The 14,907-nt window shown below is 36.9% G+C and overlaps 1 protein-coding gene across 1 annotated transcript in view; it reads left to right on the plus strand.

Annotated features, from left to right (window-relative positions):
- CACNA2D3 (calcium voltage-gated channel auxiliary subunit alpha2delta 3) overlaps positions 1–14,907 on the plus strand; it is a 665,237-nt gene that overhangs the window by 550,457 nt on the left and 99,873 nt on the right. The window contains exon 26 of the mRNA XM_067544184.1: positions 987–1,067. Coding sequence (XP_067400285.1) covers positions 987–1,067 — 81 coding nt within the window. The remainder of the gene's footprint in view (positions 1–986; positions 1,068–14,907) is intronic.

Raw genomic sequence — 14,907 nt, forward strand, 5'->3', positions numbered from 1 at the left:
CAGTGTAAGAAAGAAAAATCAGACCCAGAATACGCTGAAATTCTTAACAGATAGTGAAGAAGCTTTAAATTGCATTGTTATTTCACACAAGGTGGAAGATGTTGACATTAATGTTGACACTAATAATACACTAGTGATCTTGGTATAAAAGAGAAAGAAAGGGAAGAAAAAATATGGTACAGCAAACAGAGCAAAGGATGGAAAAGGCCTACTGAAGATATCAGAGGATCAAGTCATTTAAGTGAGAGAAAAAACAATAAAATAGATATACAGGCCAAGGTTTCAAAAAATGGGTGCCTAAAATTAGACTCCCATGTCAATATTTAGGCACCTTGATAAGTGACCTGATTTTCTAAAGTTCTGAACATCCAGTTCTTTTAACCCACTTTTGAAAATTTTGGCCTTAAATCCTCTGGAAATGGCCATAGACTGGTTAAGAAATCTCTCTTCTTTAATTCACACATGAACTTGAAGCAAACAAGTTTAATAAACCCTGAGGAAAAGCAAGTACTAAGAGAAACATTTACAATGATCTCTCTGACACATGGTTGGCTAGGATGTTTGTTTTATCATTTTATACAATGAACATTTGCATAGATTGAAGTTGCATCCTAGAGTTCTGTATGAGACATGTATAATGACCTCAGTCTAATCCTAGAAGAGCGAGTGTCCACATCACAAAAAAGCATCACTTGTTTTCATTCTCAGTAGAGAAGCCAAGAATTGATTGTTCGTGAAGACTCAGTTGTGGTCAAGGTTAAGGCTCATCTGTGGGGCATTGTGGGGATATTGAAGTGTCACTGCCTGTGCTGTACCTGTTTTGTAGATAAATAGAGGCTATAATTGAATGTCAAATCAGCAGTTTTCCGGAGAATTAAATTCATATGAATATTTGATACTTTTTTCAAACTAAAAATCTACAGCTGAACATCCTTACACTGCAATATGTTCTGATTTGAATAGGGTTTTTTTTTTATCCCTTTTAGAAACAGCAAACAAAAGCAATGTGGTGACAGCTAGCACTGCCATTCAACTTTTAGATGACAGAAAATCTCCAGTGGTTGCAGGTAAAATTGTTTGTTTATTCCTACACAAAAGTAGTGCATGAATTCCTTATTTTTTCTCAGACGTTCTGACTCAGTGGAAATTTCATTCAGAAAGAACAATTTGAAAGAAAACATCTCCAAAGTTCAACTGAAGGTCTTTGCAGGCCTCCTCTCCCTAAGCGCTTAAGTCTGTGTTTGCTGGGCACCCAAGTCCCCCTGTAAACTGCCGGGTTGACATAGCAGTAATAACACAGCAGTTATCAGCAAAGATTTTTCAGTACTTATAGGAGCAATATTTATAATTCATAATTATAAACCAGAATGAGTTATATTAAGCAAAAACAAATGTAACAAAAATCTCTCCAGGGTAGCAGGATTCAACATGTTCTTCAGAATTTGGAAAACGTGATTTATAGTGAGAGACCCGAGGAATTCAGTCTATTCAGTTTATCAAAGAGAAGGTTAAGGAGTGACCTGATCATTATCTAGAAGTACCTACATGGGGAACAGAAATTTGATAATAGAGGGCTCTTTGGTCTACCAGAGAAAGGTATAACAAGATGGAATAGCTGGAAGTTGAAGTCAGACAAATTCAGACTAGAAATAAGGGACAAATTTATAACCGTGAGGGTAATTAACTATTGAAAAACCTTACCAAGAAGTGTGATGGATTCTTCATTACTGGAAATTTTAAAGTCAAGTTTGGATGTTTTTCTGAAAGATGAACTTTAGTTCAACCACAGCTATTGGATGTGAAGGAAGAATTAATTCAGATCCTATGGCTGATGTTATGTTGGCGATCAGACTAGATGATCATCATAATGGTCCCTTTGACTCCTAAAATACATGAATCTAGGTGTGGAGCTCTGCCTCCCTACAAGCATTCTCCCTCCCCTACTGGCCCTCACCTGGGCATTTGTGAAAGGAGAAAGGAAAGGAACTTGAAGTTAACCTCTTTTTGTTACTAAAGGTCTTGTATTGCCCCTACATACTGTCAGACTAGCCTTGAAGTCAATAGGATTTTTGAGTGCACAAATGAAACAGAATTAGACTCCAAGATTGGGGAGTATCCAAATACCATGGTTATGGGTGCCTTAGTAGTATGGTAGTGTTTCTGTATTAAGGTTAGGGTCAGTTTTTTCACCTAATGTGGGTATTAAACCTCTTAGTTTTGTATGAATAATAAAGTATATCTTTCCCAAATGTACAGTGCATAATCTGTAGGTAAAACATGGATTTTCTGTGATTTTCAGTTGTCTGTTGTTTGGTTTGAGTTAAAATTAATTAAAAAATTGGTCCTTTCAGAAATTTTTCTCCAGTATCTGAAATTTTTCAAACTTTTTTAGTAATGAATGTCTGGTTTGTTATAATTCACACATTCAATGTAGTTAGACTTTGTTACCAGCTACTATCAAACCCACAATTCAAACAATTGGGTTGTAATTCAGCAAAGTTATCAACAATTATTTTTTCCTGTCTTCACCATTTTATTCACAATTTTCCTTTTCTCAAATGGCCACTATTTCCTGTGATTTATTTACAACAGATCTGATAGTACCCAATGGAATTGATACCACTAATACACTCAGTAAATAGGACCACTACTTTACTGTTTGGGAAGGCATTCCTTGTAAAGATGGCTACCATTTCCAATAAATGAAAGCATAGGCTGCCATGTAAAATCTGACCCCTATTTTACTAGAGCACTTTTGCTGTTATATTTCTCAACCTTCAAATCTGCCAGTGTGGGACATCAAAGCGTGTGGAAAATTGATGGAAATTGGAATACCTGTGCTTTGTTATGTGTTGTACCATTATTACCAACTTAAATGGTTTTCCAATATAAATCCTGTTTTTAACAATATTTTCATGCTATCAATTAAATACACCAATTTATTTTAAAAAAGAAAAAAATAAACTTGGAAAACAGGAATTCTATCATAAATCCTCTACATAGGTCATTATCGGCATTTGAATCCAGTATCTTCATATCCTAAACCCAAACCTCTATTACTTAAGCATCAGGGGTAACTTCTGCTTTTTGTGGAGCAGCCTCTAAAGTGAAAAGCAATACTCCCTTTGCCACTGGGTTACACAGCACTAGAGTGTTGGGAATCAGGAATATAAGATTTTATTCCCATTTTAGGAAGAATAGTGTGGTCTAGTGGTTACAACCAGTGTGTACCCAAGCTCATAGATTTGTCAGATTCTTTCAGAGAGGCAGTGTGGTTGAGTTGAGAGGTTCGGGCTGCCATATTGAAGACCTTGGCTCTGTTCCCAGGTCTGCTAGAAGTGACTTACACATACTTTTGATTACCTCCTTTGTAAAATGGGGCAGTTAGTATTTAACTGCCTTCTAAGCAAGTGGTATAAGGCATTAAAGACTGTGAAGTTCACACAAATATAAACATCAATGTTTAGAAGAGTTGACATTTTAATTTTTGATGGGGATCTCTTCCTTCTTTCTTTCCCTACCAACTGGGAGCCTGATTCAACTGATATGCAGTACATTTGAGAACTATATTTATGTCAAAGTGAGATTGTCCCTGGGCAACATGATCACCTTTTGGTTCTTGTTTCCAGTGGAAATGAAGCAATACAGTGTTTTTTGGAAGGAGGGAAGCTGTGAACCTCATCTCTTTCAAACAGCAGCATCTGGGGTTCCCAGCTGAGAGAACTTTTGAGCTCCATTGTTAGAGTGCTTTCCGGCCTCTGCTTTTTACTCTACAGCTTTGATGGAGGCTCTTCTATCCTGAAGAATTGTGGTTGGTCCAGTGCAGCAGATGTGGCCATAAATAAGCTGACCTTGCCTCTGTAATGCAGAAACCATTGTGCTGGAGTTGGAGAGGATAGAAATACATCTAATTTCCCTCCACTTCCCTTCACCTCCCCCCACACACAATTAGCTCGCCCTGCCCGTCTCTACCTCTTTGGCTCCCTTTCCTATCCCACTGGAGGGAAAGTTGGGGGAGGGCATTCCTACCAACCCCAAACCATCCTATGTATGTCATATTAAGGTAACTCAGAAAATTCCATAAACAAACAAAAAATTAGTTTAAATGGGATTCAAGCTGGTTAAGTGAGTCTTATCCCCAGCACACAATCCCTGAAAAGTAAGGATGTGACAAATAATGGGACACCTCTTATCTATTCCCTAAAACTCAGCATATCTTTACTGACAAAATAGATTCCACAGTGTCACAGGAAAAATACCCTTCTGCCTCCAGTTGATGAAAATACATTATACCCAACTTACTGTTCTCCCTCTCAGTATAACAGAAAATCTTAATTATAACCTCGTCATTCCCCTATAAAAATATACAAAAACACTTTACTTGTGCACAAATGTCAACCTGGATAATGGCTAATGCTGCTGTGTATATAATTAAGGTTTTTCATTGTACTATGCAGGATACTGATGTGTTGTGTATAATGTGTTCCTTTATGAGTTGCAGACAAAATGAAGTTCCTTGTGGAGGGACAAAGTCTATCTCCATCAATGCAAATGTGCAGTCTGGTCTTTAGGGCATAATTAACAGGTGTCCTATAACATGACATTCCTTGTACTTTAGGACTTGCTTTGGGGGTATGTCACACTCAACCACCTTTAATCCCTTTTCAGCAAATCTGTTGTTTAGTAATAATAATTTTATGTAGGCCATGAAACAGTCAGGAGATTTGAGTTTGGATCCCTTGTCCTGATGCTGGATTTGAACTGGCAATCTACAGGGAAATAAGTTTAGTACCATATTTTTAAACGAGCACTGCAGCCAACAGGTGAGAGCTTTCCAGTGGGAGCTGTTGGGCCCTGGGATGTTTTGAAAATCTGGCCACTGCATTTAGGTGCTATATATAGGAGCTGAGCTCTTTAAAAACAATCTGATCCCAATTTTGTATACTTTAGAAAATCTGGCCACTGGAGCTTTTTCAGTACAAAGGGTTGTAAAAGAGTTTTCTTAGAGTAATTCTCACTCACACACTCACTGCAGTTGCAGCAACTACTTTTGCATAGAATTATCCCTCAGACAATAACAGCTCTTTAGACAACAATTATATGCATTATTCTATTTATATTTCAGTTGCAGAGCATAAATGGGTCTTATCAATTCCATTTTTTCCCATGGAGCAAGTGACAGTACAACTACCTTGTGTCCAGTACACTTTTTAGTTCATATTGTACTAAGATCTTCTACTTACTGTAAAAATGAATAAATAAGGTCGGAGGAGTGGGAAGTGGAGAAGTGGTGAGTGACTGGAAGTTGCGGTTTCACTGGACAATTTACTTATTCAGAGATTTGCAAAGGATTATGAGTAGTATGTTCCAAAGTACCCGTGAGACTTAAATTCGTATGTGACAAAGCCCAGATTTGTAAAGGTATTTAGGCAGTGCTATGACAGGGTTGCAATGCCTATCTCACTTAGTTTTCATTTCATTTCATTTTCAAAAGTGACTTAGGTTCCTGAGCCCCATTGACTTTCAAGGAGACTTTGACTCCTAAATCAGCTTGATGTTCCTACTCTAAGAGCAATGCCTAAATACCTTTAAAAATATGGTCCTAAGTCAGGTCCCAAGTCTCTTTTGAAAATGGGACTTGAGCTCCTAAGTCATTTCAAGTAATATTTTCAAAAGCCCTTATATCTAAAGTCTAAATTCTGCCAAAACCTCACTTTCTATTTTGTGAATTAAATATTCCTGTTTCCTATTAAATCAATGGATTACAGCACACTGACAACTGAGATTGCCCCTTTAGTGTAAAATCATTGTGTTCACCATAGAGATATTTACTGAAAATAAAGCTGCACCAGAATTTTTTTTTTTCAAAACACTCTAAAATTGTAAGGCTTTTTTATCAACAAAATACATTAGCATATGTATATTAAAGGGGAACCCCACTTAAATCTGACCAATGGGGGAGAAACTGAATTCCTGCTACAGTCTATGCAATCCCTTCTGTTTTGTTTGTATTTCTTTCTCTTTTTGTTTTCATTGTTTGTAGAAGAGCATCATTGGTAATAAGCCTCTTATCTGTGCTAATTTATCTGGCTCTATGCTAACAGAAATGTTTATTCCAAATGAAGGAAACATAACCCAATAATTATGGCAGGAGATCTTCAGAATCAATGAATTTGTAGAGTTAGAATGCTTGGCAACTCTTAATGGCACACAGAATTTAAGTGCTGCTGCTGTTTTACCGTCTGTATCCCCTACTGCCAGTTCAATGTGAGAATATATTTAGTTGACTGAGAAAAACATGAAATGCTTTTTAAATTCCTCCCACTCCATCTAACAAGACTATGACTTTATATATAGGTATATTTATTGTGTTTGTGTGCACTCAGAAAGCTCAATTCAATTGCAGCAGAAATATGGATAATAAGCCTGAAAAATGTTTATATGGGGTATTGTACTTAGAAATTAGTTTAAATTCAGTTAACGTTCAGAAAAGATATGTCTTAGTGTTCCATATTATTTTCCCTCAGTGACTTCTGTATCAAATCTACATTTAAAAAGCATGTTTTTTAAATTGCCAGTGCTGCATGGTCAACCTGTGGCGCGTTTTGTTGTTGATTTTATCCTAGCACGATCGGGGCAATTTTGATTTTTGGTGGCAATGCAGCTGATTAGGAATGACGCAGTTCAGGAATGAGCTTCTCTTCTGCAGCTTGTGCGAATGGTAGCAACAGTGTGATTTTATGGTCAGCTGTCGCACATTTGACTATTGTACTCCTGTAGTATTCTCTGATGTGGTTAAATTTCGAACTGATAGACCACAGCTTGTATGTGTTGACCTTTAACAGAAGGTTGCCTTTAGTGTGCTTTGATACTTAGAAATGGAAAGCGGGAATAATACAGTAATAGTTGACCCAGCCCAGTTGCTCATAAGGAGTAAGGAAGGAAGGAAGGAGTAAGAAGTCCCAATCCTTGCTCTCCCTAAATACAAGGAGAAAGAAGATCTAATATAATTGTTGTGACCAACTCTTCAAAGTGAGTCAGAAAGGGAGGAGGCAGGGTGAATAAAGACATGGCCAGCAAAGCTGAGACATCACAGAGCATGTTCCTTTTCAAAGATGATTGGCACAGCTTCCACTCCATTGGCCACCTCCCTAAGGACACTGAAGGAATTCTGATTTGGTCCTTTCATTCACCTCACCCCTGTATACAGGTTGTGGCCCAAAAGCCACGGCATAGCCTAGTTTTTACATTGTATAGCACCTCTCATTCTGAATGGTGCCCAAGGAATTCACAGACATATGCAAAACAGCACCACTGTAATCTAGCCACGTTTGGGATGGAGGACAGCAGTTAACAGATACACATCACACTGCACAACAATGATAGGGGAAAATTTTGATCAAGAACATTAAGGCAAATTTCTGCCCATATAAAAATTGTCAAGGGAACTTTAGTGTCACCACAGAGTAGACAGTACCTTGGATTTTTAAGGCATCAGCTAAAAGACCCATAAGCAAGCAGTAAACTGCACAGTGGTCTGTGAATCTACCTCAGAAGGATGAAGGACTGAGCAGACCTGGGGAATCTTGTCAGACCTTAGGCTTAGTCCACTGTCCATCCCCTTAGGTTTCTAGGATACAAGTAGAGAAATGCTCTTATTTTCCCTTTACTGCCTGAGAACAGATACATTCTAGAATCTCTCAACTAATTTACAAACCTTTCTCTAAAATCTATCTAGTCCTATTTGCTTTTCAGAGAGGAGTATGGAAATAGCCATTAACAAAGAGACTGTTAATGTGTCTGAATGTCTAATGCTGCAGGATATGCAAAAGCAATATGATATTTTGCTAATATGAGACATTTTAAATACTCTGAATGTTTGTTGAGTATCTCTGTATTGCATTTTAATAAATACTGATGCTGTCATTTGAAGACCTTTCTAAGTCAGTTTAAATAGTAAGTATATAAAAAGATGATACTGCTTGGAAAATCTAGTCTGAATGTCATAATCATGTCCATTTCAGAATGCAAAGGTTACAGCAGAAGAATAGCTTATAGTTATTAGACAAACTGGCTTGTAAGAACAAGTGGTTTTTTCTCCTTCTAATGTCCGTAACTGAGGGTTCCTTGTCTGTTCCAACCAAAGTAGAAATTACTAGTGCCACCTATTGGTGAAAATGTGGAATTGCAGAAATCTTGTTAATTTACATAAAACCAAAGGAGGGTGAGGTCAGGTAGGAGGTTCTAAAGGGGAAAATACCTAGTAGCTTTGTTCTGTTGTTTTGATTATTTCCTATTGCGATATTTTTAAATAGAACTTTTTTTTCTGTTGGACATTTATATTTGAATGTCAAAATTAGTCACCTTATCACATGCAAAGCATTAGATGGGCCCTGCGTGCAGACAAAACTTCCTGCGATCCCTACATTACTGTTTTAAGTCAGGGCAACGTTGTATTCACAAGCTTGTTTTAAAAGCATCAGAACCCTTACTTATCAAGCAAGAACTTCAGTCTCTGATTACAAGCAACTCCTGATTAAGGTATATCTAATTAAGTGAAACTCCAGGCTAACTCAAGGTCATTTATGGTCTTCCTAACCTGTGTGACCCCAGTTCCAAAACTGAGCTGAACTGGGGAGATGAAGAAAAGAGCCTTTTGGTCTGAAGATTTCTCCCAGCCCAAGTCAGATTTCTCCTCCCATCCAAAACCTACCCTTGGAGCATAGTACACACCTCCACTATAACTCCTTATCAGCAAATGGCAGTTGGTGGAGAAAGACACCCCAGTATTTCCCACAGCTCCATGTATGTCCAGGAATGTCCCCTTTCTGCTGGAGGTAGATAAAAGAGTGCTGAAGCAATTGTTGCACCTGCAGAGTGCCACGGTTGGAGACAAACCAAGATTAAGGAGTAGTAAGTGGGGTGGCGAGCCCCTCCGCAGCTTCACTACTGCACGCCTCTTAGTTGGGGTTTTTGTTTTCCCTTTACAAATCAAGCCAACCTGTTTCCTTAAGAGGGTGGCCGGGAGATCAGCCAATTTTCATAGCCTTTTGGGGTATATGTAAACCAGAAGATTTGTGTATCTTGTCTCTAAGGGCCAGATTCTGCCACTCAGAATATTAATTAGTAGGCATATTAATTAGTAGTTTACTTCGCAAATACACCTTTTCAAAACAATAGCACTAATTTGTGCAGCAAGTTACTACTCAGCTTCAGTAAGGATGACAGAATCTGAACCTAATCGTTAGATGCTGCAATTATTTTCCCACTACAAAGAGGTAAAAGTTAAAAAGAGAAGGGAAGATACTTCTTACCTAGTGCAATTCTGATTAATTACTTTGCACAGTATATTATCATTCTGTAGGAATGTGGTATTTAAAGTTCCAAGGAATCTGTCATTCAAGTATCACATAATAACAAGCCACATTTAGCAGGTGCATAAAACTCCATAGTAGTTGGTGTCAGAGCACAAGGACACAGTAAGTATTGGGTTGCTCACTATTCTTTGCCAAATGAATAAAAATAGACTAAAGTTTTGAGAAACCAGATGCATTATTTTATAGTGTCAATGCTGGAGTGCACAAAGAAAAGTCATATTGACTGTGACACCTATTTTTTATATATCCTTTTACACTTGTCCAGTGATACTTTGTGGTGTGATAGAAATAAATGCTCAGGTGATCGATTTAATGCAAATGAACATGTTGTACATGGCTTACTAGAATTAAGGTAATCCATTAATGCCATTTATTCATAGTAAAACTGTAGATTGTTTTAAAGTATTTTCATTACTATTTTTAAATATACATTTATTTGCTTACAATATAAAGTTTTAAAGTATCAAGCCATTTTGTAAATTAAAAGTAGGAGAATGAAAGTAATTTTCAGGTAAAGGCAACCTAGCAACAGCCCTTTTCTCTGACAATTTAATTGCATATTCCCTATCTCTCCACAACACTATATTATGCAAATATATAATACGGTTTTTACACCTTTAAATGAATCATCCCATATAAAAACTGAACGAGGGCATTTCCACTTTCAAATATTTAACTTTTCAAAGAGAATCTTTTATTTACTTAGAAGAGAGGAAATGCAATAAATAAATAAAATAAAAAGAAATTATTGTTCAAAAATCTCCGCAGATCAGTTCATAAACATGCTCCATCCTTTTACTTACATACCCTTGTTGGCTATTACTTTTTCTCTACAGTCCCCTCATCAGTCATCTTCAGAATTCTACTTTCAGTGCTAAATCACTGCTTCCCATATTTTAATCCTAAACTGGTGCTTTGTGTTGATAGTTAACCAGAGGTAGGCAACTCTACTTGAACTTATGGACAGGTCATGTTTTTGCTCAATTCTTTCAGAGACCTCCCAACCTCATCTCACTTCTTTGCTCACACTTTATTTTCACATTAGTTCAAGCAAACTGATAAATACTCACCATTTGTACAAAGTCATTACAATAGTTCAAAATTAAAGAAAGCTAATTAAAGGACACTAAAATCCCTTAGATAACTTGAATGACCACACTTAGTAGATGTAGGTCTGTTAGCCAGATCCCCTCAGCCATAAACAACTAAGGAGGAGATGGCAACAGCTATGTTTCAGGCTTAAATTTCAAGTGTGGGGCACACTGTGATTTTGCTTATCTCCGTTTTTGGATATCCAGCTTGGGACACTTTAAAGGGGCCTGATTTTCAGTGAACACCCACTCTCTAATTATCATGGCCATTTAAGCTGTCACAAGTTGGACACTCCATGGAGATACCCACAATCATGAGTCACTTTTGAGTTTTTATGGTGCTGGCCATAGGTGTATTCAAACTCTTACATTCAGGTCCTTGTGCCTAAATCAGCACTTGACGTGTAAATGGAATCAAACTCTGGGGACCTGTCAACTTTCCCATAACTAAGACTCTTGGTTAGTCAAGCTTCAGGGAAGTGAAGTTTGACTGAATTGCCATATGGGAATGTTCCAAGTTCCCTGTTAGTATTTAGCCACCCATTATTAGGTTTGTGAAAAATTCTGTTCTTCACTCTGTTATCTCAGGATACTTGTAGTGGTTTAAGAATTAGTCCTGTAGACTCAGTCAATGACATTTTAAAGGCCTGGGTTCAAATTTTTAAAAGTGTGTACCCAGTGTGGCATGTGCATGTGCCTGTAAGCATATGCTTTGTGAGTTTTGCAAATTCAAAGTCTCAGCACAGACTTTTACAAATGTGAGCCTTGTAAATTAAACCATTAACTTCAATAGGTTAACAATCTGTAACTACCAATTACATTTAAGAACTAAGTATATTGTAAATGCCTCACAATTAGTCAAATATTTCCTCTGTTCTATTACAGTATGATAAATTAGGTTGAATTAGTAGATAGGATAAAATATCTATTAATTGTTTATGAACTACTGTGTACTGTTCAGTTTACCCACTGTTTTACCTGCTACTACTTTGAATGTCACTACAACCATGCAAAGCTCTTAAAAGGAATAGCTCATTCTATAAAAAGTTCCATGTTTAAAGGAAAATCAACATGCCATTACATTAAAACACCATCCAAAGGTTCTAAGTTTTCTAAAATATATGCTTTCCTCATCAGTCAAGACGGTGATTTACTTAATCATTACGCCAGTTTGTAAGCCACTGAACATTATAATCAGCAGTAATGCTTAGTAAATCCCTTGCAATGTCCTTGCGTGCTTTAGTGGAAAACACAGTTAGTTTATATTTTTCCAAAGGCCTAATACATTTGGCATATTCTCTTCATATTCATAAGTCTAATATTGAGGTGTATACTAATAGCTTCAGTAAAAAGCAGAATGTACACTCAGTGTTCAAGGCATTTGCATGCACACGTGCATGTACTCATACACAGTTCATTTCACCATTTAGAAATGATGCTTTTATCTAATAGCACAGTTCTTGGGGGGATATTTTTCTGCTAATATAATCATAATTTCTGAGCATGAGTGCCACAGTTGCCTAATCCATTTATTTTAGGCTTCTCTATAGCACTCATCATATAGAATCTAAGTGCTGCCCAGATAGAATAGATCTGTATGTTGATATGTATAGTGAACTTCAGAGAGGATTCTGCACCTCACTCCTGGCCAGTTCTGTTATGCTGTTGTTTTTGAACAGTGTAGTTAAAGTGGGAAATCTTTAACAGATGTGTGGATCTAGTAATGAGCTCTAATAGCAGGTTCTAGAGGTGTTTTGCCAAAGGACATTGCCGCCAACAATATAATTCCTTGATTACATTACATGGCAGAGAATCTTGACTGGTTTTTTGAAATTAAGATAATTCTGTGCTGCTTTGAATTTTAAGCAATTTGTTGTTTGATTTGCTACAATTATGTGGATTATAAATAAATTCATCCTAAATTAAATACCATGGATTAGCTAGTTTGTCCCTTTCAATGGAAAACCTTTTACTTCCAAAAATCCACAGGATTTGCAGGTTCTCATTCCTTCCTTGAAGCAGGAATGGCAGTCCTGTGGAAGAAGTTTAGTTTGCAATATCCACAAAGGCAAGAAGTCTATGGAAAACTCTGGCTCCAAATCTGTGGATCCCTCTCTAACATTGTAAAGCTGACCACAGGCTCAACCCCTATTGGTAAGATGGTGTAGTCATGTACTTTGCTGTCACTGAATCATCTGTCCCTCCCCCATGATGGGTCAATGCCATATCCAGGTGGTTGATGTTGCTGGCTGCCTTACCAGAGGAGCATGCAGTCATATTTCAGATAACACAATCAAGAAGTACCAATGATCTTGTGTGAATGGAATTAATATGACCTTTCCAGCCATGTTTTGCAAACCAAAGAGGTTCAAATAAGCATACTTTTTGGATGCTTTAAAGTCTCTGTACCTTTGCCTTTGTACCACCTGGCAAACAACAAATAGCAGGTTATTGTTATGCAAAAATTGGTGTCTTATTTTGTTAATTGTCGCAAATCATAGATATGCTATGTTTAATGTAATTAAGATGCCTACTTTGATATCCAAGGAGGGGCATCCTCCAATTGGAAGTGGGGTCACTTGAGGGTAATGAAGTTAAATTTTTATTCTTCTTCTGCAAGTTTTATGTATGGCACCCAGTAATTGTGTTTCCCTCTATCTGTATAACCATCAATGGGCATTTTCTGTAGAGAACATAGTGAAATTCCTGTGGTTTTATCTCCTATTCTAAATTGGGAACAAATTTGCAAGAAGGGCCACTTTCTTCTTCTCCATTTTCCATATATCGACTCTGAAAACAAAGTGACAAGGTGACCCCTGTTTGAAAGATAAGAATAGCAAAATCCATTTTTTTTAGCTATCTTTCCAAATGGCAGGCAGTGAACAAGCTATCCTGATGTTTTCATGAATAAAGGTCTTCCAAAGTTTGGGGTGGGGAAACACTGCATTTATAGAAATATTCTACATTGCATTGTCGAAATTGTTTGTCAGTGACCTTGACTGGCAAAATAAATCTGTGCAAATAACTCATTATTTCAACAGCAGATGTCCATAGTAAAGCTTTACAAATTAAGGGTATTTCTGTAGGGAATCCATGGCTTCAGCAGTATGCAATGAGCAGCTAAAAATAATTTGTAAGGCGTTCGAAAATTATCCCTTAAGAACTGCAATGGTTGTGAAAAATGTGTGGTTCTCACAGAATACTCAGCAAATTGTATCTTTCATCTGAATTTTATTTCTACAGTTAAACATTGCATTTTTCATATTGCAAAATTATAAGTTTGCATTTGCTAATTTAAATGATTGGATTTATATTTTTCTCTGTTGAAAGTTTGCTGATATTTAAAATGTTAGTAAACATTGTCATCTTAAATGGCTGCTTGTGGCAACCGTGGCTGAATTTATAAATGTATATAATCTTATAAAAGCATAATGTAATGTTTCTGTATTTGTTTTAGCATACAGAATGTTAGAATGTATATGTCACATTTAGTTTGGATTGAACTACTCTAGTCACACAAAGGAATGCACTAATGGAAGTAAGAAGCACCTTTCTTATGGTAGAATTACACATGGATGCAAAACACATGAAAATGCCAAAAGCAGCTTAAAGGTGACCTGAAAAAATATTTAAAAATCATTTTTGTGTCTTTTTTTTGCTTTTTTAGGAAGAGGATCTAAAAGGTTTTGGTAGGTTGGTTTAGTTATTTTAAGGGGTGAGCAGAGGTTCTGCTTCTTGTTTTACTTAGAAATATCAGGAATGTCAAGTCTGGTCTGTCTTTTGGTGGACAAGCTCTTAGAAGTCTGAGCGTATTTGTACTTCGAGTGCCATTGCTGAGTCCCAGTTTACTGGGAGCGCTATGAGTGAAATCCGGCCTCCACTGAAGTCAGTCGGAGCTTTTGCATCTTTCAACTTTCAATCTGCAGTTTGATTGCACGGGTGCCCTGGGCCCTAAATTTGGGTTGTGTGTGTGTGTTTCCAAGCTCCCTTGTAATTCCCTTAGGTAAAGGCCTTTGACTTTGGTTTGGCACTCAGGCTCTTGATTTTGTGCACTTATGGTAAAATTCCATCCAATATCCCTGCATCACTGCCCTAGCTTAAAAAAAAAATCCTGTTCTTTTTTTTTTTTTTTAAACAAAATACTAATTCTGAAAATAAAATGAACGCTAAAAAATCTAGACCTATGTATTATAATAATCTAATTCTACAGTTAAATAATGCAGTGAACTCCCTAGCCAAATATTTTATTTGAAAAATGTTTCTTCAGTTTAAGAATATCCTTTCCCTTCTAGTTTTCTGGTGTTTTTGTGGATTTTGTGGCTGCTACTTCCTTTTATAGCAAACTTTCTGATACTGGAACTCTCTGCTATGGCAGACCCTAGGAGAAATCTAGCCAAATGTAAGAGAGAGAGTAACAGTGTATAAACACACAATTGTAT

This window comes from Emydura macquarii, unplaced genomic scaffold (assembly GCF_026122565.2).
Source record: "Emydura macquarii macquarii isolate MOO-44397 ecotype Brisbane River unplaced genomic scaffold, CSIRO-AGI_Emac_v2 contig_968, whole genome shotgun sequence".
In the NCBI taxonomy this organism is placed as follows: Eukaryota; Metazoa; Chordata; order Testudines; family Chelidae; genus Emydura; species Emydura macquarii.